The 23,984-nt window shown below is 45.4% G+C and overlaps 3 protein-coding genes across 10 annotated transcripts in view; 2 read left to right on the forward strand and 1 right to left on the reverse strand.

Annotated features, from left to right (window-relative positions):
• PXK (PX domain containing serine/threonine kinase like) overlaps window positions 1-16,389 on the forward strand; it is a 76,135-nt gene extending 59,746 nt beyond the window's left edge. For 3 of the 8 annotated variants that reach the window (XM_036870654.1, XM_036870657.1, XM_036870660.1), the window contains 5 exons: window positions 200-277; window positions 812-898; window positions 1,342-1,411; window positions 4,117-4,179; window positions 15,080-16,389. In XM_036870654.1, coding sequence (XP_036726549.1) covers window positions 200-277; window positions 812-898; window positions 1,342-1,411; window positions 4,117-4,179; window positions 15,080-15,291 — 510 coding nt within the window. In that variant the 3' untranslated portion in view covers window positions 15,292-16,389. Of the gene's footprint in view, window positions 1-199; window positions 278-811; window positions 899-1,341; window positions 1,412-4,116; window positions 4,180-10,646; window positions 10,680-13,283; window positions 13,321-15,079 lie in introns of all 8 variants that reach the window. The other 5 variants (XM_036870658.1, XM_036870656.1, XM_036870661.1 and 2 more) reach the window with 4 other exon arrangements.
• Window positions 16,390-16,893: 504 nt separating this feature from the next.
• On the reverse strand, window positions 16,894-22,269 carry PDHB (pyruvate dehydrogenase E1 subunit beta). Its single transcript, XM_036870663.1, has 10 exons — window positions 22,115-22,269; window positions 21,950-22,003; window positions 20,650-20,757; window positions 20,497-20,559; window positions 20,354-20,389; window positions 19,914-20,199; window positions 19,378-19,488; window positions 18,940-19,031; window positions 17,744-17,885; window positions 16,894-17,436 (listed from the first exon to the last, which is right to left on the reverse strand). The coding sequence occupies exons 1-10, from the start codon at window positions 22,154-22,156 to the stop codon at window positions 17,291-17,293; spliced, it is 1,080 nt and encodes a 359-aa protein (XP_036726558.1). The 5' UTR covers window positions 22,157-22,269; the 3' UTR covers window positions 16,894-17,290.
• Window positions 22,270-22,349: 80 nt separating this feature from the next.
• KCTD6 (potassium channel tetramerization domain containing 6) overlaps window positions 22,350-23,984 on the forward strand; it is a 57,341-nt gene continuing 55,706 nt past the window's right edge. Inside the window, exon 1 of the mRNA XM_036870671.1 lies at window positions 22,350-22,515. The gene's annotated coding sequence lies outside the window, so the exon portion shown is untranslated. The remainder of the gene's footprint in view (window positions 22,516-23,984) is intronic.

The raw sequence follows: 23,984 nt of genomic DNA on the forward strand, positions 1-23,984 counted from the left end.
ATTGCTAAAGCATGCTCATGAGGTGAGTGTGTTTGGGGATACCAAAAGTGGCCAGGATAGGAGTCAAGTGGACAGCTTGTAACTGATTTCATTCCAGGTGTCCTCTTCCTTGACTAGCAACTGTTTTTCATTCAAACTGGGACTTGAGAGACTCTCCAGCTATTTTACTCAATAGATTATGTACTTTCTCTTCTTTCAGATCCCCACAAAGTTAAAAGAGGCATTGAGAATTGCCAAAGAATGTATAGAAAAGAGGCTAATTGAAGAACAGAAACAGGTAAATTGCTAATAGTTCCTCATTGCTTTTTGATCTTTTAGTGTCCCCATCCTCTGCTGTGGTGATCACAGTGATTTACTTGTAACTGAGTGTTCATTCCATAAACAGTTCTTGCACACTTGCTCTGGACCAGGCTCCATGTTCAATGCTGCGAGATAGCCGAGTACTTCACAGTCCTACCCTCAAGGAGCTCAGCCTGTGGGGGAAACAGACATGTCCACAAAGAGCGGTCATCCTTTTTGATCAGGACAGACTGGGCGGTGGTGGGGCACACATGCTCCATGCCCTAAAGGTGCTGGGGACCACACTCATTTTCCGTAAGAGAGAGAAAGGCAGGAAGGAAACTCGGGGAGAGAGAATGGTCTTCCTCTGCTGGCACACTCTTCTCCCAGACATCCAGGCCCAAGCTTGGAGGCAGACAGGCTGAGCAAGGAAAGATTTTTCATCCAAATGATTTGATTTGGCAAAACATGTTAGAGATTTTCATTAGTGTAGGACATGCTTACAGTTGTGGTGAATTGTGGTCTCTTAAAGATCCACCAGCATCGAAGACTGACGAGAGCTCAGTCTCACCATGGATCCGAAGAAGAAAGAAAAAAGAGGAAGATCTTAGCTCGAAAGGTAAGTCTGGTGTCTCTCTGAATTCTTTCTTGCGAATTCCTGACTACATGTGAAGAAAGTTCTAGGTTAATGGTGCCCATTTAGTTAATGACAGATTCTGTGCTTTATCTCCATGAAAGCTAAAACCATTTCCAGATGACTGGTTTGCAGCTTCTGAAAGAAAAGCCATATAATAGCAGCAGAGAAATGGACCATAGAGTTTCCTGGCTTGCTGGGCTGATTATGGCCTTAATGTAATTGCGGGGAATGACTGGCCTGAGAGAGTAAACTCAGCATTCTTGGTTTTATTTCTCCCTTTAGTTTTGGCTTGTGGCTTCTTCACTGTATTAAGTTATGAGGCCAAATATGACTTTGTGTGTAGCTAGTTTAACTATGCCTGGAAAATGTTTTTATTCTGGTATGTTTATTCTTTGCTTTTCCCCCTCCATTTTTTACTTTTAAAGAAGTCAAAACGATCTGCTGTTGAAAATAGTGAAGAGCATTCAGCAAAATACAGCAACTCCAATAATTCAGGTAACTGGTTACAGGTTGTAGTGGGGCCCAGGTCCCAAAGGTTAGGACCAGGAGTCAAGGGTTCTTGGGTTTTCCTGGGCAGTGTGGTGACCAATGCAGAGAACAAAAGAACTCTGTCCCCGGGGAAGGATTGCCACAGCATTCAGAGGCTCACAGGACTCAAGTGCTAGAAGGCACCTCAGAGCTCACTGGGTATCCAGCCTCCTCACTGATGGCAGCTTCAGCCCTGGAAGAAAAACCCACGCAGCTTACAATGCAAGGCGTCCTGTTTATCAACAGAGTCTATAGGAACTGAAATGGCCCTAAATCCTGCCCTCTGCTTGGTCCCCACGTGGCAGAAGGATATGCCCTCCTGCATCAAGGAAAGGCCTCTATAGTGTGTGGGGATCGCAAAAAGCAACATTCCAGAAGGGCCAAGATGGCACAGAGTGCAGTGTCATGAGTTGGCCATCCTTGCTGTCACTCCCGGATGCCCCTTGCCCAGCCCTGCTGGCTTTGGGCCTTAATGTCCCCATCTTTGGAAATCAGATCAAGTGATCCCTTGGGACCTTCTAGTTCTTCTGCCTTATGGTCTGTGAAGTAGAGTTCCACATAGAGAAGGGAAGGTTTCATCCTAACAGGGGCAGCTTTGGTTTAGCCCTGGAGGGCCAAAGGAAGGGGAGGGTTTTTTTAGGTTGAGGGATAGCTGCATATACTTCCAGGCAGGATAAGGACCAAGGAGAGACGGAGAAGTTGAAGATGCAAAAGAGAGAGTGATTGTTGGGGGGAGTGAGGGGGCTGGGGGTCAAAGGGTTAGCATCAAGAGCCCAGCTGTCAGTCTCTTGGAGGAAACCCATCCATCCCTTCCTGGTGTCAGGAGCCAGGAGGGGTAGGTGAAGAGTTAGAGGTGTTTAAAAGTGGAAGGAAGGGAGGAAATTGAGGGTGTTCACAGCTCATGCCTTCTCAGGTCTTCTCAGGGAAGTCAGTGAGGAAGACATCTGCCAGGGGCAAGAGAAGAAGAAGTGAGGGGTTCGCAAGACCTGAAGGCTGGTCTAGCCATAGCCAGAGAATGCAGGCAGTGTGGGTAGAGCTGAAATTGGGAGAGTTGGGATGGAAGAAGATCATAGACTCCAGAGGGAGGGTGGGAATCATGCCAGCACCACTGCTTGGAGAGCCAAGCCAGAGACGGGCTCTGGAGGGAAGAGCTAGGAGGGAAGAGAAGGAGGGGAGGCTCCAGGCCCTGAAGGTCCCTGTGAGGACCAAGGCAGGCTCCTTGGGGATGGAGGCTGGGAAAGGAGAAGGGGCTGGAGGCTGTTGTGGCCGGCGGGTAATTTCAGAGTTGGAGGTCTGTTTTCTCCATGGTTGATGGGATGGACATGGGCCAGTCATTGTCATCACTAGGCTGAGACTCGTGTCTCCAACTAGCCTGTCACCCTGGCAGGCACTCTGTCCAGCATCTACTTCTTTATAAAGCAGAGAAAGCCTGGCTTGGTGTACTCCACCTTCCTGAGGCCCTGCCTGCCTGCAAGCCTCTTTGCCAGATGCAGCTGGATGGGACGCCAAGGACTCCCAGACACCACCTCAAGGAGTTTAGGAAAGCAAAGTAGCAGTTGATGGAAATGTATAGATCATCTCCAGACCCCACTGGAATCACAAATTCAAACCTTCTCCCCCCTTCAAATCTGTGTTAGCACTACCAGCAGTATGATATCAGGATGGGTTGACTTTCACCATCTTTTTCAGTGAAACACCTCTCCCTTTTATCGGGAGGCGAGAGGAGATTGCAGATAGTGGAAGGGTATTCAGCTGGAGGGAGGTGTGGTTTCATTAGGACATTCTCCTCGTGCTCAGTGTCCGTGCTGTGCCCCCCACGTCCTGTGGGTGTGCGTGAGGTGGTGGGAGGCTGCCCCAGGACAGCTAGTGGCTTCTCAGGGGCATGGCCTCAGCCCCCCAGGAGCTTTGGTAACCCCTTGATAGGACCGCCATGTGGGGGAGGGGGCTTATGTGGGAGCTTCCGTCTGCTCATTGGGCTACTTCCATGTCAAGCCAGGAGGATGTATTCTGGGGATTTCTGAGCAATGGAGGAGACACTGGGAATTTGGCAATATTTGAAATATAAAAAGGTTACTAGGTCCAGAAAAAGCGTGCAACGTATGGGAATATGCACATTATTTTAATGTAGATAATGGTATTTACTGAATTTCAGGTAAGAAAAGGCCTGGGAAATCCACACACTGAGTAGGCTGATCCTAATCAATTGAATATGCCTGCTGGTAAAATGGAACTTCCACAGAGAGTATTCCTGGGTGGATGCTGTGGGGAACTCTCGCTTCTTTTGGAGAGGCCTCCACCAGATTGCTCTGCACCTCTCTGTCACCTCTACTGCTGTGGCACTGTCATTTGTCCTTCATTACCCGAGGACAGGGGTTGGGTCAGGAAGAGACACTGCAGCCAGTTGCATAAGCCATTGGATTGCACAAAGTTGGTTTCAAACCAGGCAGGCTGTGGGGAGCAGTGGGAGGCAACAAGGCCTGGGGAAGGAAGCTGGCTGGACGCCTGTGGTCAGGGGTCCCGTCCCTGAATTCTCTGCCCCACCTCGCTTTTTCCCACAAGGCTCACACACTCAGCCAAGGGCAGATTCTCAGACAGTGGTGGGTGCCGGCTCCGGCCAAGCTCCAGATGTCTTCCTTTGGTCCCCATGAGGGTTTCTCTGTGTTTTCTCTCAGCAGGATCTGGGGCCAGCTCACCTCTCACATCCCCGTCATCGCCGACTCCACCCTCCACAGCAGGTTAGTGAGGAGGCAGAGTAACCTGCCTTCCTCCCCTTCTGCACCAGCCGGGGAGAAGGGTGGGGCTTTCTCTTCTCACCTTGGCCCAAACATTTCAGGGGTCAGAGGGGACCAGCCTCCTCCAGAGAGACCGGTGGGAGTGCAGATTAGCAGTGTCACTTGGGAGAGACGAGGGTCCAGGTCTCTAAAGTCGGATTTCACAGGGAGCGGGATGGTCGGCTTCAGGGCTGCTCACCGCCCCCACCTCCAGCTCGCTCTCTGCTGAAAAACCTCCCTCACGCAGGCTCCTCAGATCACAGCCTGTGTGGGTACGCGCTCAGCTGAACAAAACAATCGCGCTGCTGCCCAGGGGCCCGGTCCTGCCAGGGCTCTCTCCTCAGGGAGCCCAGCCACAGTGTCGGCTTTGTCACAGAGCACAGCTGGTGAAATGCCTGGGTATGGGAGTGAACTACCCACCGAGCTTCTGATTTCCTGATAACTATTTGTGCTTTATTCTGCTCTGCATTTCATCACCTGAATATTTTTCTGTGGCTAGCTAGCCTTTGTTTTGCCTTTGTGACTTAAATCAGATAGATACTGGGAGTTTTGTTTGAAAAATGTAAAAAGAGTTTATTTCAGGGAATACTTATAAAAATTATCTCTAATTCTGTGGAGTGGCCTCATAATGCTATCTTTCTTCTTTTTTTTTGAACTAATATCTCTCTCCTAACCATTTTGCAAGCCTCATAAAAACACACTGGGGCACCAGTATCTCCTTTCACTTCTTAACTGAACCAGATGTTCTGGATGTCAGCGAAGTCGGTTCTGCCACTCAGAACTTTTCGGCTGGCTGTGCTTGGAAGAGCTGCTGCAGCTGTCTGGAGGGAGAGTCATGGGCTGGGGTTGATTTATGAGTTGATGACACCATATTCATTAAGGCTTAAAGTGGTGCCCAGGAGCTACCAAGAGCATTACCCAACAGCTCTCAAATGCTTCCAACTGACCTTCCAAAAAAACCCCCCAAAACAACAGTCAGATGTAAGGGGACTGGTTTGAAGGCCTCGCGTCTGTCTGGTGGGTGCCTCTCCCTGCTGGCCGAGCCTGGTCACTGGTAGTTTGCTGTCGAGTGTTCTGGGCCCAGGGCCTATTTTAATAGCAAAGTACCTGGCTGATGGGGGATAATATTCTATTTCCTGTCTGACTTTGTCAGCAGATTTTACAAGAAAGCTTCCAAATATTGATCAACATAGGAAATAGACTTCTCTGCCTTTTGTAGAGGTGACCTGTATAGGCCGATCAGAAATTTCGGGGGAGCCACTGCCCAGATCATGCTGAGGCATTTTCTAGAAGATAGGATATTAATTTCACACCACTTAGACATATTAAGGAAACTGGAGAGAATTAATAGTGAGAATCCATGAAGCCTCCTTTAACAAATGAGGTGTCTCTCCGGTAGCTCAGAGCACCTTGCTGGGTGCATTGGAGGTGGGAAGTTACCTGCCAGTGCTCATTTTTAAACGCCTTGGAGGATTCAGTCTATATGGATTATTTTTGATGAATCCTCTAATTGACCTGAGTTCTCAGTGGGAGGATTCTCATACAGTAGCAGGTTTGCATGAGATGAGGTAACTTTTAGAACAAGAAGAAAAAGAGGAATCTTTTGTAATTAGACTCAAGGTTGGAAAAAACTTCATCTGAGGCAAGAGGGAGCAGTTGGGTGGATAGCTCCCTATCCTGAAGGGGAGTTGTAAAGATTCAGAGGGAAACATATGTGAGGCCACAGGCACGATGCCTGGCAGAAATGGGAGCTTCCCAGCAAGTATTGGCTCCCTCTTTTCCTTTATGTCCTTTAATGTTTTATTGATGAAATGATTGATTCAGCCCCAGAGACTGTACTCTGACCTCTGCTGGTTATTTATTGTAACGCGTCTCATAAAAATAATAGCTAGTATTTGCCTATCAACCTAGCATTTCAGGCCCAAAGCGAGCCACCCATGGTGAGTTTATTCATTCAGCTACTGGAGATGCATTTATTGAGAGCTGCTGTGTGCCCAGCACTGTGCTAAGCGCTGGGTCACAGAGATGAGCAGGCAGACAAGGCCCCAGCTGAGGTGGCCTCACATTGCCAGCACCTCTCAGGAGCTCCAAAATGATAGATACAGTTCAAGCAAGTGCTTTCCTTGGGCTCCACCCGTGGTAATTTTTTTCTCCCAGTAGTTCCCCTTCTTAAATAGAGAATCTCCACCTGAAAAAACTAGTCCACCAACAAAGTGACATCTCGAGCTTCTGTTCTGTACAAGGCATCAGGGAGCTACAAACAGGTGATAGTCTCATGCTACCGTACCCATGCGAGATGCTCAGTAAATCCTTATGGGTGGATTTGCTTGGACTTGGTCTGCCTTCATGGTCTCTGCTGGGTGAGGGCAAGGCTCTCAGCCTACGGGTGGCAACTTCTGGCTTGGAAGCCCTTGCTTAGTTAGACTGGTCCTTTTCCTTCCAGGACAGGAGGCCAGGCTTCTCATTGGGCTCATCTATGTTGCCGCCTCTCTGGATGCTGCCTGTCTTATTGCTGGAATCACATTTACTCCAATTTATGTCTTTACTTCTAGGCCACATTTATGGTTTATCTGGGAACTAAGTCAAGCATAGTGTCTTCCAGCTTTATGATAAAATGCAATTTTCTCAAGAAATGAAGGAAAATTCTTCATTTTCAAGGGCTAGTTTAGAAAAAGAATTTCTGCTAAAGGTAGCATCTCAAACACAACTCGATCTGGGAGCCCTTGGGAACTACACCTTGGGCTGCAGAACCTGAACTTGAGGATCACCACTTGCTAGTTCCAGGACCTTGGAGAAGATACTTGACCTCCCTGGGCTTCAGGTTTTGAAACCGAGTGAGGCCCTGTGGGGCTCCCGGGCACGGAGGCCCTTTTGTCCCCTGTTTCTTGTAGGCAAGACTCCAGGCTCCATGACCTTCCCTGAGTTCCAAAGGGCAGATTGGAAGAGTTGCTAATCACGGGAGGAGCAGCCAGGAAACCACCTGAGATGAGATTAAGGAAGTGAAAGTCCTGCACACGCCCTAATCTTGTCAGAGACTCCACCCTTGGACCTGTTGTTATCAAACCCTTCATCAGATCCTCTGGGGTGGGGACACATAGTTTCTCCAGGCAGGAGCCTGCTGTGTCCCCGTTTGCCTGGCAAAGTAATAAAGCTATCCTTTTCTACTTCACCCAAAACTCTGTCCCCGAGATTTGATTTGGCAGTGGTGTACAGAGAGGCTGAGCTTTCGGCATCAGTTTCCCATTTGTAAAGGAGGATAATAACAGTGCCTGCCTAGTGGGTTTCTAACGAAGGTCCAGAGAGTTCCATGCCCATGGAGTTAGAACAGCGCCTGATACACAGTAAGCCCTCAGGACACTGTTAGTTACTGAGAGACCTTGAGTGAGTCACTTTCCGTGTCTGGGTTTGGGTTATGTCCTCTGTAGAAGGCAAAAGCGTGGGGGTCAGAGGAGACTATCTCACAGTTCTAATCAAGCATCCTCTAAACCCACTGTGGACCCCGCCCTTTGGCAGTTTGTTCAGTAGTAGATCAACTGAGGCAAGTTCAGTTTGACAGCATTGCCTTTCTTCCTGAAAGTATCAATTTTAAGCACATTCGTGGTAGCTGAGGGTGGTCTTCAGCTCAGTTGCTTTCGGGACGGGGCAGAAGTGACAGATGTTTCTAAGCGAAGGGGTCTTACTCTCATGAGCCCCTTTCCAGCATTTGTGTAAGGACTGGGGCCTCTCCTGTTTCTTACTGCACTTCCCCGCCGTGGGCCTCTTCTTGAAATCCTTACCAAATTGATGGGAGAAATATTTCCTTAAGTGTGCTGGCAATTCCATCAGGTAGGGTGGGAGTCTCTAAAACCCTTTTTTTTTTTTTTTTTTTTCAGTGAGAACATTCCTAGCACTTTCTTTTTTTGCTTAAGTTTCTGTTTCCTGCCTCTAGAAGATCATTCTTTCAAGAACTTTAATATACTTTATCTTGACTTACATCATGGTCAGTGTCACCAACTAGTGTTTACACTCTGTATTCATGGAGCTGAGTGGTTTAGACGGGCCTAATTTACACACAGATACTTGCTCCTACCCTCCCTTTGGGAGGAGACAGACCTGTTGCCTTGCCATTGTGTGTGTGTGTGTGTGTTTAAACAAAAGATTTGCAGAAGAGTATTTGGGGAAAGCTTAGTAAGCAGGAGACCCAAATTATTACTGTTGTTGCTGTTAATAATTGTGTTTAACATCTTTTGAGTGCTTCTTCTGTGCTAGGCACTGTTCTAAGTGATTTATAGTTACTGTTTTATTTAATCCTCATGAATACCTCCCTATCCAATGAGCAGGGATTATACTTACAGCTCCATTTTACAGACAAAGAAATTGAGGCACTAGTGGCGTTAAAGGACTTTGACCAAGGTCACACAAGTGGGGGATACTAGAGCCAGGATTTAAACTTGGTTCTGTCTTTGCTCATCTCCTTGATTTCTCCTGAGCACCTGCTGCCTCAGGTGCACTACAGGGCCTGTGCTGCTAAACGCTCTGCTTGGCTGGCGTGAAAAGAGCTCCAAAAGAACAGTTAGAAACCCCGGGCTTGGGTCGTAGCTCCACCACTTTCCAGGTGGCCTTGGGCAAGTAATTTCCGTACTTTGAAGCTGTCTTTTAAGAGAATGTCTGGTCTTTATGAGGTAGATAATGTACACAACAGGGCTTTATAAGCAGTAAACTACTGTCAAGTATAAGCTATGAATGCCTTGCAAGAGAATTCTAGCCCTTCTTGCTTGAAGTTTATCATTTTAAGCAATACTTTTTAAGAGAGAGCTGGCGTTTTGTAGAAACCCAGCCTGTGAGCATGACTGTAGAGAGAGGGAAGTTTCATATCTGGAGAGCTGGAGGAGGGAGAACAGGGCCTTGTGGGCACAGAGTGACTGAGAACTTGAATGACAGGAAGGAGGGTTAAGAATCAATAAGGCGCAAACTATGATGCATAAAATAAGCTACCAGGACATATTGTACAACACAGGGAATATAGCCAATATTTTATAATAACTATAAATGGATTATAACCTTTAAAAATTGTGAATCACTATATTGTGCACCTGTAACTTATATAATATTATATAATATTGTATATAATATTTACATCAACTATACTTCAGTAAAAAAAAAAAAAATTACAAAGAAAAGGAATAAGTAAGGCACAAGAAGAGATGAATTCATTTAGAATGTTGGAGCTTCCAGAATTTATCTAGCCAGGTCAAAGTCTGAAACCCATTCTAGGCTCAAAATCAATGGCTCTGGCCCTAAGAGCTGCCTCTTTTTCTCAAAACTACACAAACACAAAGCAGTTTCTATCTTTAGGATACACAGGCCTGCCCTGTAGCGCTTCTCCGAACAGTGTGGTGGTTCTGCTCTCCTGCCGGCTCACAGCCTTCCTCCCCGCTTCCAAGCCCAAGTGTGTGAGCTCCTCCCCAGGGTACTCAGCTGCTGGGGGTGGGGTGGGGCAGGCAGTGTCCCCAGCATCCTCCCAGAGCCCCCCAGGTCAGCAGTGGTCAGCCTGCCCTGCCCCATGTGGGCCTCGCTGAAGGGATTCTCCTCTGGGCAGTGGGGCACATTGGTTTGGAACGCTGGGATTCACCATCAGGGAAAGGGTTATCTTTCACAATTAACCTGGAATCCAGTCAGTTAAAAAGAAGATAGGAAGAAATGTTTGCCTTTTTTTTTTTGGGCTGCGCCTTGGGCCTTGTGAGATCTTAGTTCCCCAAACTGGCCCGGCAGTGAAAGCACTGAGTCCTAACTGCTGGACCGCCAGGGAATTCCCACCTTTTTTTTTTTTTTTTGAATGGTTTTCTAGCCTTAGGTAAGCTAATGCTGCTCACTGCCCTGTCCAGCCTCTGGAGCCTGCCGCCTTCAGGGGAGAGGCCCCATGCTCCTGCCTGGGGGCCCCCCCCTAGACTTCCCTGGCTCTTGCTCTTCCCAGCTTTAAAAAGACAAATCTCTATTTTAGACCATAGAAGACTTGCTTGGGGAAGTGATGTTCTAATTTCTCTCCCCTCTTGATAAACTGTCCTTATTTAGTACACTAGGTATGCTCCCAGTACCCATTCCGCTTTTCAGGGGAGGTAAAACCGTGATGGGTCTTCTTAAGTGAGTGCTGTGCTTGTAAATAACTAAAAATATCTCAGAAGAAAGAAAAAAAAAAAAAAAAAGAATGAAGAGGAAAGTGACTCATTAGTTACTCTGTTAGCGTGTTTGCCATGTTCTAAAAGGGTCACAGTCATGTTTACACACCGGTGCTTCTTGTGGTTAACTTAAGTGTATCCTAGTTTGGCAGTGAGAATGATCAGCATGTGATTCAGACTAATATTTTACTGTCTCTTACTATTTGATTAAATGACACTAAAATCTGAATAATGACTTGTGTCCTCTCTCTCCCTCTCTCTCCTTGCTGTTTTCAGTAGAGCATGCACCATTTTGAACGTGAATTTTCGGTAAAGTAAGCTATACTGATTTTTCTAACTTTAAAGATGCTCTGTTTCTGTATGTGAAATGGGACCCAGTGCGTCTAGCTCACTGAAGTGATGAGCAAATGGGAAAGCAGATTCGAGACGATTTCCTTATCTGAATATTTAAATGAAATACAGCATCTTTAAAAAGCACCCAAGTGACTTCATTTACATTCATTTCATTTTCATCATGACCTTCAAAATCTTCATTCTCACTCTGATTTTAGTTTTAAAATAGAGCTCTAAAACCTGTAAATCAACTGCATGGCATTTTGGTGTCTTTTAATTTTGGAAACCAGCACCTCACAGTCCTGTTGCTGCAAACGTGTCGGTTCCTTGTTCCTCTGACAAAGGGGAAAAGGCGCTGGGCAGTTGCGTCCTTGGTCACAGGGAAGCAACTTACGGCTTGTATAACTGACAATAGGGAAAAACAGTTCTTTTTTAAGCATCCTTAACAATACTTGAGTTGGGACATGAGTACAGCCTCTGCATCTTTCTGAGCTAAGAGGCCAAGGCGGTTACAGAGAGCTGGGGCCTGCCTGCTTCCAGGGGTCGTTGCCCTCCACTCCCCCTCGAGGGTAGCTGGTAGGTGTGGTGTTGGTCTGCCGGCCATGTGGCCTCCCCTGATGTGTGTGGAGACCACAAAGGAACCCAGACCTCAGACACTAGTAGACTGCCCACTGTCAGAGTTGGCCCAAGGCAAGGGGACCCTCAAACGTCCTTTTGACGGGGCTGGGGAGGATGTTTCTGGCAAGACATTCCTACCCAGATCTAATCTATGCTCTTGCTGCAACAGTCTGTGGCCTGTTCCAGGGCCTCCGCTGGATTTCCAGGCTAGGCTTCCATCTGGGGTTCTGGGGAGGGTGGAGTAGTTGGCTCTTGGGGTTTTTGTCTAAGAGAAGGTAAGATCAGAGAGATCAGGGCTGAGCTGGTGATCACTGTAGGTAAGCTGTTTCAGAGCATCCCTCATCCTGGGGTGTTGCAGGCCAATGTTCTTCAAAGCTGGGTGAATTCATTTGGCAATCAGTCTGACACGGAATCTGGTTTTGTCTGCGGCCTGGGGATGAGGGTGATAGGAGGCCTCTGGGGGGGGGCACCCCCTCATATTTGGGGAATGGGGCGCCCAGGCATTAGGCAGTTGTTCCCAGGTTTGCTCCAGGCCAAAGAGCCAACTCCGAATTTGGCCCCTTGTTAACATTCCCCCCTCCCACATCATTACCAACGTGTTGTAGCTTAAGCTCCAGTGAACCTTTGAAGGAATTTTGTGGACGACAGAAGAGGCAAAAAGGAAAAGCTTAAAAAAAAAAAAAAATCGATGGGGCCTGTAATCAGAGACTGTGAGTCCCTGGGACTGTGTTCTTGCCTCCTCCAGTGTTGACCTTCAGACCTGGACCTCCTCTCCCCTTCCAGAGGGTTCTGAGCTGCTCCTGGCCCTAATCATACATATCAGGATCTGCCCTAGTTGTTGCAGGCCCAATGAGGAAAGGTGGACCTCGTGGGACATCGCGCCCTTTACGACTGGTTGGGCCCTCTGTGAGGGGACTGCAGGTGACCTGCTCTTTCCTCTTGGATGGGCATAGTCTCCTTTCTCACAGCCCTCAGCATCCTATTATAGGCACAGGCTACCCTGTGGCACTTTGGACAGTGTATTTATTTATTTATGCTGCCTACATATTCAAAGCGATTCATTCAGACAGTTTCAGCCTTTACTTGGAAGATGAAGATCCATTTACGGAATACCACCCCCCAATTTCCAAACTCTCTGGTAGTGAATTTGCACTTTTAATTTTGAGTGCCTAGTAATGAGGCCAAAGTCAAGGGATGGTTCCTCATGAGGGCCAAGCAGTTTAGTTCTGTGCCAAGATAGCAGCCTGTACCCAAGTCCAGTGCCTGAGGCCCATCTCTAGTCTCCGAGAATCCTGGGCTAGAAGACTTGCAGTCTCTGGATGGCCAATTCCATGCCTTTAGTGGAACAAAGTGCTAGTGCAGCCCTGTCTTCTCGTCTGTCACCCGCACTGACTCTTCTGCCAGGGTCAAAGCACAAAGCTGGGAGGCAGACATGCTGGCACTCATTCGGGTACGTGTTGGGCCGTACATGTCAAGTCCAGATTCCGCTGCCCTTTTCTGGCCATTGGGTGAGAGTGCTGGGAAGGGGAGGGGGCAGCTGGGAGGGCATTGGCTCCCACTCAGTCCTCCGGGCTCTGCAGTTGAGTTCCAAGAGGCTTCAGAGACCGTCTCCCCTCCTCCTGGTATTTTACGGGTCACTTTCCAAGAACCCCCTTCAGAGGAATGCTTATGTCACGCACTTACTCTCCCTGCTCTTTTCGTCTCAACAGTCATTTCAGGTTTGAAGTCCTTTTTAATCTCTGTAACCCTGTAACGTAAAGCCAGGAACATTTCCCCATAATCCACCTTGGCATAGAACATAATAGAACTTCATTCATTAGTTGTTATTGTCCAGAACCAGTGAAAATCACATTTTGTTCATTTGTCTGTATTTAATGTTTATTTGTATTGCTGTATTATTATTTGAGAATTCCAAGATTGCAGAGCATGAGTGTGTGCATCTGTGTGATTCTTTAATTTCAGCTGCCTTAGGTTTGGGTAAAGATGTAAAGGAAGGTAAGTGGTTTTCTATGAAATACAGTGCTTTAACCATTGCCTGTCACAGTTGGTAAAAAGGTTGCACTTACTGAAGTATTTTATGGATGATCCTGACCACTCATCCATATAAACTCAAGTAGCGGTTGGTATGTTTACCTAGTATCACCACAGCTCAGTAGCAGTTTGAGGGAGGTGGTCGGGGAGCCATCTAGCAGAATGTCTTCTGTGGTAGCCCTGGGATGGGGTAGAGGGTAAGACTAGAAAGAGATGTGGAGTCACGGGGAGCTGCAAGGGTCACAGGAAATGGGGCAACTGTGACACAGGCAAGTTCTTTAAAGCAGGGCTTTTTTTTTTTTTTTTTTTTTTTGTGGCCATGCCACATGGCACACGGGCCCTTAGTTGCGGCATGCAGGATCTTAGTTCCCCAGACCAGGGATCAAACCCACGCCCCCTGCACTGGAAGCACGGAGTCTTAACCACTGGACAGCCAGGGAAATCCCAGCAGGGTTTTTTCTGTACCTAGTGTTTATTTTGTCCCAAGAGGACAATTCATTCATTGATTCAGAACTATAAAATTCGAGCACCCAATGTTCGTGTTTCTGAAAGCTAAGGGAGGTTTCAGATACCTGTCCAGTTTCCTTCTCCTTGCCCACCAGGGTAGAGCTCGGCATTCCAGTCTCCCCTGACACTTCAGCAAAGATGTAGGGTGAGGGCATTTCCCTCCTGTCCCTGGGTTGCGCCACAGTGGAAACACGGGTGCTTGAGGAAGATTCCTCCTTGAGAATACCATTGCTGGAGAGAGAAAGCCCTCTGCGCCTTGCTGTGCGTTGCTAACATTAGCGTTTTATGTTTTTTTCATGCAACCTAATAGGAAATGATTATTCAAGACGGATGCCCCTGGGGAGCCCATAACCCAGCAGACAATGGTTACTTGCCAAGAATCCTAAGTGATTTGTCATTTTATGTTAAATCACGTCCTTCAAATATTGTGTGTGTTGGAGCAGCTAAAGAACCGTTCGTCCCTTACTAGTAATTGATATTACAGTAGCCCAGCTCTATGCATACAGATGTCTATCTTTAATTGCTAGCTCAGGAATAGGTGGAGCTGCCTGGAACCTGGAAAAAGTGGCTAATGGAACTTTTCTTTTGGGACCATGATTAAAGTTTGGAAGTGGAAGTAGAGCCTCATCTATGCAGAGAATGTCACTATGTATAGTTTCATGTAATCTGTGATATTTGTGCAGTCTTTTCACACATGACTGTTACTTGGGAGAAATGGCCACTTTTTTTTTTTTTTTTAAAGATTTATTGATTGATTGATTGCTATGTTGGGTCTTCGCTTCTGTGCTAGGGCTTTCTCTAGTAGCGGCAAGTGGGGACCACTCTTCATCGCGGTGCGCGGGCCTCTCACTATCGTGGCCTCTCTTGTTGTGGAGCACAGGCTCCAGACGCGCAGGCTCAGCAGTTGTGGCTCACGGGCCTAGTCGCTCCGCGGCATGTGGGATCTTCCCAGACCAGGGCTCGAACCCGTGTCCCCTGCATTAGCAGGCAGATTCTCAACCACTGCGCCACCAGGGAAGCCCAGAAATGGCCACTTTTAATTAATTCCCCTTTAATGCTTCTACGTTTCAAGTATTTTTAAAAAATCACACAGTACAAGGTGTGTTGGCCCGTTTGAGGGAAAACATTTGCAGTCTCACCGAAGTCCTTTCTGCCCAGGACTGAGCAGTAGCACGGGTACTGGGTGTGTGGAGATACTGACTGTGCCCTTTCCTCCACAGGGATGTCCGCGTTACCCCCACCTCCTCCACCTGCGCCTCTGCCACCAGCAGCTCCCTTGCCTCCTGCGAGCACAGAGGTGCCCACACAGCTTCCGCCCCAGGCTGTGAATGGCGTGAGCCGAGGGGCCTTACTCAGCTCCATCCAGAATTTCCAAAAAGGAACTTTGAGGAAAGCCGAAACCTGTGATCATAGCGCTCCTAAGATCGGCTAAAGCTTTGTGTTTACACTTGGAGGGAAAAGTTGTTTTGTTTTTCCTTCCACCTCCAACCCCTAAAGTACCCTCTCTCTGGATGAATAATTGCTGAGCCAGTACAGTCACATACGACTTCGCAGATGCTCATGTAAGAGGCTTTTCAAGAGGGAAATAGTCTTCAAGTAGAATAAAGTCAGGCTGGCATTGCTGCCTTAAGAAACAGTTTGCTCCTTTGTTACTGTTGTAAAGGAGTCTTGCTCTTCCTCTAATGGTCATCTTTTGGTGGCAGCAGCGTATTGGAATCAATTATTTCTACCAACAGAAGGAAGTGGACAAAAAACAAAAACAATGACAATACACAGTCACAGCGGTGAACGGCCTTTGTGTTGCAATCCCTCCTATCCCATCAGACAGCTCCTAGAAATGTTCCTCTCATAGTTCATTTCTCTATTCTAAAGCATTTTCTGGTTATTTCTTAGATAACTCCCATTTTTGCTACCTTAATTTCATCCTAGACATTAACACTGTAGCCCAAAGCATAGTTATGTCGCTGAGAGTCAGAGAAGCAACTGAGTTCTTCATTTTCCCTTGAAGTAGAACGGGGAAAGTTCGTTAACAGTCTCTTAAGTTCAAACAGGAACTCCATTGTGGTTATAGAACTCAGGGCTGCTCAAGGAACTACTCTAGACTCTTAGTTCCTTTTAGTTAGTATGTATCCAACAGACAAAAAAATGTTGACATCAGAAAGAGCTCTTGCCAATTAGAGGATCTTCTTAATCCTCAGCAATTAAGTCAAGTTTGGCGTTTGTGGGGGTGGGTTATTATTACAACACAAGTACATCTGGCAAAATCAGTTCTGATTTTCCAAAAAGTTATCCAAATATATCATCTTTTTAATGTTACTCATTTATTAGAAAGATCCTTTATCCTATGATTTGCTTAAACCCTTAAATAAATTGCACTTTAAAGGATTATAAATAATCCATCTAAAAATTCAAGTTACACACATCAGTGTTGGTTACTATGCAGAGAGAATGTCATTGTGTATAGTTTCATGTAATCTGTGATAAATGTTCAGCTGTATTTTTTATTAAAGTAAACCATGTCTAGAAAATGTGTTGTTTGTAGCTTGGCTAGATATTTTAAATGGGAACTTTTTGTAGTAACTTGGGTAAATATAAAGAAAAGATTCACACAGTATTTCTAAAGTTTCCTCCCTACCTATTCTATCTCTATTTTCTTTTGTGTCGTATTTTCCCTCTTAATTAATAAGAGCTAACAATCCTGTCTTCCTGTTTTAATTAGGTACCACTTGTATGCGTCTATAACTAATTTAAATCTATCTTTTCTATCTCAGCTTCTGAAGAGGGCAGTGTATGGCAGAACGTGTGTTTGTTGGCAGTGGGAAAAATACCTGACACAGATTTTGGTTTAACTTTAAAGAGAACCTACTAGAATTAGGCATTTGAAGAGTCGGGGGGCAAGTTGCTGTTTTAAGTAAGTGATGCAGTCTAGGAGATTAATGATTACTGATTAGTTCCTGATGGCAGTAATTTCTTAACAGAATTTTAAGACTTCTATCCCACGTTTATTATCTCAAGAATATAAAAATACAATTAGTCATAGTTAGGAATTCCTTTATTCCTTATCAAAACAGTCTAACAGTAAATGTAGATTATATGCTTTTATTTTTACATATAAGTTATCTTTTTTTGGAAATATCTTTCATCAGGACTCTTGCCACATTTATACCTTGTCCTTCTAGTAAGAGGGTAAAATTTTACATTAATCGTATTCAAAGAACATGGCTATTGTAACAGACAAAAAAAGCGTGGAACCTAGGCAGGAGAGTGGAGAGTTTTTCCACAGACATATTTAAACTTCTTCCCAGTACAAAAACATCTGTGTTGTTGCTTTAGACATAACTTTACAAATCAAAAGGTCTTATAGGACAATCCAGATGAAATGTCATTAAGTATTTTAAGGAAATCCCAATGACTTGAAATTCAAGTCCAAGCTAGATATTTAATGTTTTCTTTATTGCAAATATGATGTCTTTAACCTGAGGTACAGAGTTGTCTTCTAGAACCTTTGCATAAGGCATAGGGACATCGGCACCGGTGACACGAACTACAGGAGCATCCAGAAAGTTGAACGCGGGGCCTAAGAGGGAAGGAGGCGCAAATGAGAGAGGCATGAAAAACCAGCTGAGCACCACCACCTCAGCATAGCAGGTATGGCTGCCCAGAGAAGGAAAATCTGAAGAAGGAAATCTGAAATCTGAAAGGAATGCTAATTACAGAGAATTGTTTCTGGTCTTGCTTTTTAAAACATTTACCCAAAGGAAAAATCCCAAGCTGACAAGTTGAAAATTCAAGTCATTTGACCACCCCTAGCTTTTGATTGTTTTGTCCTGTAACACAGTGTTTATTATGGTTTAACTGTTCTGGAATCAGTTTCTCTGAAATACCTTCCATGATCCTGGCACAGATTTCAGCTCCTACTCCAAACTGTGGCCAGCCTCCTTCCACAGTTACAAGGTGATTGGTCTTCATGACACTGGCTTCTATTGTTTCAATGTCCATTGGTCTGATGGTTCGCATATTTATCACCTAAACAGATAATAAATAGCTTTACAGAGCCACTTCTTCACAAATATAGTCTTATCCCCAAAATGCCACTTCCTTTCTTGTTTCCTGTTAATCTTTGGGTCTAGGGAAACATAATCTGCCCATTCATGAACAAAATGTCAAAAGGGAAACTAATTAAAACAAAAATCTTTATCTCTACTACAAGCAGCTTTGGTCACTTACAGAACTCACTTATCCTCCCTTGGCCTTAACGTCCTCCTCATCAAAATAATAACTAACATGTGACTGCTTACCCTGTACCTGGCACTACACTAAGTATAATTCTACAGCCACCCTGACGGGACAGTAAATGTATTATCCTCATTTTATAGCTGATGACAGAGATTTAGAGTACGTAACATGCCCAAGTGTAACTAGGAAGTGGTACCTCCTGGTTATGAAAGGGTTAGACTCGATGACTTCTAAGTTTTCCCTTCTCCCAAACTCCAGCTCCAAGGTTGGATCTTAACTTGACAAAATACATACTAAAAAGATCCAGACCCTAGGTGGTAGAAGGCTAGGTATTTGAAAAGCAAGTAGGTTCCCAGCTTTAAGCAGAGGCAGGACTAAGTGACAAAGCAAGATTTTATACCTAATTAACCTGTTATAGAACTCAAACGCCTCTTTCCGGGTCTTAAACTTAAAGGGACCTTTCTGATTCTTTTTTTTTAATAAATTTATTTATTTTTATTTATTTATTTTTGGCTGCGTTGGGTCTTTATTGCTGCGCGTGGGCTTTCTCTAGTTGCAACAAGCGGGGGCTACACTTCGTTGTGGTGTGCAGGCTTCTCACTGTGGTGGCTTCTCTTGTTGTGGAGCACGGGCTCTAGGTGCGCGGGCTTCAGTAGTTGTGGCTCGCGGGCTCCAGAGCACAGGCTCAGTAGTTGTGGCGCACGGGCTTAGTTCTCCGCGGCATGTGGGATCTTCCTGAACCAGGGCTCGAACCTGCATCCCCTGCATTGGCAGGCGGATTCTTAACCACTGCGCCACCAGGGAAATCCCCTGATTTTTTAAGAACAAGTGAATATCCACTCACCTCACATTCAATTCCCTCTTTAGATAGCACCGTCGCAGCTTCTAAGCAGTGGCTCACAGGTCTTGAATGGGAAACTATGGTTACATGTGTCCCTGAAACAAAGTGGTCACAGATCAGAGGTCAGGTTGAAACCAAAGACACTGTCCTGCTCTGCAGCTAGCTATGGTTCTTCTTCATTTTAGAATCTTAAACTCAACTACATTCCAGCGAGATGAGGAATGTGGCAGCCTTCCTAGAAATGAAATACAAATCTACTGGACCGAGATTTAGAAAAGAACGAATATATGCACAATCAGGGCATGACACATTTTAAACTTGAACTCATCCTATAATTTCCTAATCAAAGTAAAGGGCAGTGACTTCTACACTGAATTTGACGAACATAAATAGAGGGCACGGATTACAAATAATGTTTACATGTATACTAATTTCTCTTACCTTGCCTTTCTATTTTAGCTTTTCCAATAGGAATCAGAAAATCTTTTGACTGAGCCTCTGGGGGAAGTTCAAAAGGAACTCCATACATCAATTCATTCTCCAGCACCACCACTGCAAAATATAAATATTTAAACCAAAGTAACTACATGACTAAAAATGTATATGCAACACTATCATTCATATTGTGAAAAGTTTCACTGTGCTGATTAGGAAGCCTCATACCTATCGTGTCCAGTAGCCTTGAGGATGGTTTAAGTACAGACATCTGTAGTCTGGGCGATCCTGATTTTATCTATGGGGTTAAACCGGTGTTGTAGGTATGCAGCAAATTTCTCCGGTATCTAATTGGCCCCGTTATAGTCAGAAATAAGAAAAACACCACATTTTTTCCTATCTTTACTATATCTGTAAATCACTAACATTTTATATGATATGTCTAAGCCTAACTAGAAGTCTTTAATGGTTCCTTCCATGCAGATATTTCATTTTTGTTCTTTAATGTTCAAAAGAGACCCACAACACGTCACGCTACTGACCTGGATTGTTATCCCGAATGGCTGATTTAATAAGTCCTTTTGCATCCTCTGAACTCCAGGGGCTGACCACCTTTAAGCCTGGGCAGTGCCCATACCAGGCAGCAAAGCACTGTGAGTGTTGGGCAGCTACGCCTGCTGAGGCGCCATTGGGCCCCCTGAAGACTATGGGCACAGGCTGAGAGCCCCCTGACATGTAGTAGGTCTTGGCAGCTGAGTTTATAACCTGGTCGATGGCTTGCATAGAGAAGTTGAAGGTCATAAATTCACAAATGGGCCGCAACCCAGCCTGTCAAATCAAAAACATAGATGTTAAAAAGACTAGAAACAGCAATTTAGAGTGGCAAACCACCACTTCGCTCCCCCAACATTCAAGCAATATTTTTAAAAGGTCATGTTGAAAGTAATCTCTTTGCATAAGATTCATAAAGAGGACTACATACCATAGCAGCACCTACAGCAATTCCAGCAAAACCCATCTAGAACGTAAAACGCAAACATAAGTAAAAATCCACAAAAATTAGAACAGTGGGAACACTTTAATAGACATGCCACTCAAAGGTCTGCTTCCTGATGGAAGGCTTACCTCAGATATGGGAGTGTCTATGATCCTCTTATCTCCATATTTCTTCCACAGGCCTCGACTAACCTACAATTAAGCAATGACCCCATTACTTTTAATTGTACTGGGGGCAAATGGCCACCTCAATTTTGTATAGCTTTCATGTATCTTGGTTACCTTATATGCCCCATCATACTGGGCAACTTCTTCCCCAAGTAGAAATACCTTCTCATCTCTTTCCAGCTCCTCATCCATACCTTGATTTATAGCCTCACGAACTGTCACCTGTCACAGGTATGGGAAAGCAGTCAATAAGCTACAGCATTACTTAGGATACTATGGAGATTCTCTCTCTTGACCTAGGCTGCCCACAGCACACAACGTAAAAACTATCACTAGAACAGGCTTCTCTTCAAAAGTTCAAAAAATTGAAAAAGTAACATTTCTATCACTCATAGCCAGTCTTTGATTGGATGTGTAAATGAGAAGTATACTGAACACTTTATTGATGTGCACCTAAGCTTAAGAAATCTGCTTGCTGGCCAGACCAGTTCATAGGTGGCTTCCTAAGTAGAGAAGTGTACTAGTTAATTTTATTTCCACATCTGGTACACTGTGGGGCAGAGAACAGTCAAGGAAGCCTAAATACTACTACATATTGAGCGCTCACTAGGTGCCAGGAACTGCCAAACACTTTGCCTTCAGGATGTAGGAGTTATTTTACTACACAGGTTGGTAGAATCCTCCAGTAACAAAAAGGGGAAGAGAGGGCAATTCCTCAAAACGCTGAACACAGAATTACCATATAATCCAACAATTCCACTTCTAGATATAGACCCAAAGAACTGAAAAGCAGGGACTCAGATAATCGCACACCAATGTTCACAGCAGCATTATTCACAAATCCAACAGGTGGAAACAACCCAAATGTCCATCAAAGATAAATGGATAGCCAAAATGTGGTATATGCCTACAACGGAATATTTATTCAGCCTTAAAAAGGAATGAAATTCTGACACATGCTACAACATGGATGAACCCTGAAAACATGCTAAGTGAAATAAGCCAGACATAATAGGACAAATGCTGTATGATTCCATATATAGGAGGTCCCTAGAATAAATTAATAGGCACAGAACGTACAATAGAGGTTACCAGGGGCTAATGGGAAATGGAGAGTTATTGTTCAATGGGTACAGTTTCTGTTTGGGATGATGATAAAGTTCTGGTGGTGAATGGACAACGTGGTGAATGTACTTAGTCCCACTGCATATACAGTTTAAAAGGGTAAATTTTGTTATGTATATTTTACCACAATAAAAAATTTTAAGGGGGAGAGTGAGGGAAAAAGCGTCAAGTCTAGTTCCCTCAGATCGGACATCTGATTCCCCTGAGCCTCGCGCGGGTGACATGCGGCCCCAGCCTCCGCGCCGGGACGAGGGGCCTCGCCGGCCCGGCTAGCGTCCAGGCCAGTTACCTGCAGTGCAGCCGGCGCGGTCCGGTGGAAGCGCCTCCTCAGCAGCCCGGAGACCTGGCGGGGAGGGAGAGAGGGAGAGAGAGAGAGAGAGAGAGAGGACGCTCAGAGGGGACGCAGACTGGGCAGAGATCGCGCAGGGTCATGGGCCCGAGAGCCGCTGCCGACCTGCTCAAGGGGTCTCCGCGTCAACCCAGCCACCACCGCCATCTTGACCGTGTCCTCTAGCCGCCGCCGAATGACAACACAGCAGGGAAGCCGACTACTCAGGCCCCATTTCCCCTGCTGGCGCGGGCCAATGGCAGGGCACGGCGTCTGCGTGCCCCGCCCCCCAGGGCGCCGGGGGCCGAGGAGGCGTGTCGGGGGTCTCGCCACTCAGCCTGAGGCAACCTGGGATCAACGTTATTGATAGATGGCGGCTGCTGGCGCGCCGGTTGCACGCCGGGAGCACGTCCCTGCGTGTTGATACGTGGATCGCGGGGACCAAAAATCAGACTCTAAGAAGCATAACTCGAGGCCGAGGGACGTTCAGAATTAGGCCAGGCTTCTGCAGGCGCTGAAATTCTTTGGTAAGAAGTAGCCCTTTTACACAGTTTGGTGACTGGGGATTTACAGTCTTAGAGGTGAGCCTAAGTTCTCTTGGAAGCACTGTCTGTTCGCTCTCTTTTTTTTTTTTTTTTTAACATCTTTATTGGAGTATAATTGCTTTACAATGGTGTGCTAGTTTCTGCTGTATAACAAAGTGAAGCAGCTATACATATACGTTAATCCCCATAGCTCCTCCCTCTTGCGTCTCCCTCCCACCCTCCCTATCCCACCCCTGTAGGTGGACACAAGGCACCGAGCTGATCTCCCTGTGCTATGCAGCTGCTTCCCACTAGCTATCTATTTTACATTTGGTAGTGTATATATGTCCATGCCACTCCCTCACTTCGTCCCAGCTTACCCTTCCCCCTCCCCATGTCCTCAAGTCCATCCTCTACATCTGCATCTTTATTCCTGTCCTGCCCCTAGGTTCTTCAGAACCTTTTTTTTTTAATTTTAGATTCCATATATATGTGTTAGCATACAGTATTTGTTTTTCTCTTTCTGACTTACTTCACTCTGTATGACAGACCCTAGGTCCATCCACCTCACTACAAATAACTCAATTTCGTTTCTTTTTATGGCTGAGTAATATTCCATTGTATATATGTGCCACATCTTCTTTATCCATTCATCTGTCGATGGACTTTTAGGTTGCTTCCATGTCCTGGCTATTGTAAATAGTGCTGCAGTGAACATTGTCGTACGTGACTCTTTGAATTATGGTTTTCTCAGGGTATATGCCCAGTAGTGGGATTGCTGGGTCGTACGGTAATTCTATTTTTAATTTTTTTAAGGAACCTCCATACTGTTCTCCATAGTGGCTGTATCAATTTACATTCCCACCAACAGTGCAAGAGGGTTCCCTTTTCTCCATGCCCTCTCCAGCATTTATTGTTTGTAGATTTTTTGATGATGGCCATTCTGACCGGTGTGAGGTGATACCTCGTAGTTTTGATTTGCATTTCTCTAATGATTAGTGATGTTGAGCATCCTTTCATGTGTTTGTTGGCAATCTGTATATCTTCTTTGGAGAAATGTCTATTTAGGTCTTCTGCCCATTTTTGGATTGGGTTGTTTGTTTTTTTGATATTGAGCTGCATCAGCTGCTTGTATATTTTGGAGATTAATCCTTTGTGAGTTGCATTGTTTGCAAATATTTTCTCCCATTCTGAGAGTTGTCTTTTCATCTTGTTTATGGTTTCCTTTGCTGTGCAAAAGCTTTTAAATTTCATTAGGTCCCATTTGTCTATTGTTCTTTTTATTTCCATTTCTCTAGGAGGTGGGTCAAAAAGGATCTTGCTGTGAGTTATGTCAAAGAGTGTTCTGCCTTTGTTTTCCTCTAAGAGTTTGTTAATGTCTGGCCTTACATATAGGTCTTTAATCCATTTTGAGTTTATTTTTGTGTATGGTGTTAGGGAGTGTTCTAATTTCATTCTTTTACATGTAGCTG

This window comes from Balaenoptera musculus, chromosome 11, assembly GCF_009873245.2.
Source record: "Balaenoptera musculus isolate JJ_BM4_2016_0621 chromosome 11, mBalMus1.pri.v3, whole genome shotgun sequence".
NCBI lineage: Eukaryota > Metazoa > Chordata > Mammalia > Artiodactyla > Balaenopteridae > Balaenoptera > Balaenoptera musculus.

Bases quoted from the DNA above. Each gene is read 5' to 3' on its own strand.
- PDHB (XM_036870663.1), bottom strand. From the start codon at position 22,156: ATGGCGGTGGTGGCTGGGTTGACGCGGAGACCCCTTGAGCAG. The intron at 20,560-20,649 runs GTAACCAAGATA...GCTTAATTGTAG, and splicing joins AGTATGATGGGGCATATAAG to GTTAGTCGAGGCCTGTGGAA. The intron at 19,489-19,913 runs GTCAGTAGCGTG...TATATTTTGCAG, and splicing joins CATTCGGGATAACAATCCAG to TGGTGGTGCTGGAGAATGAA.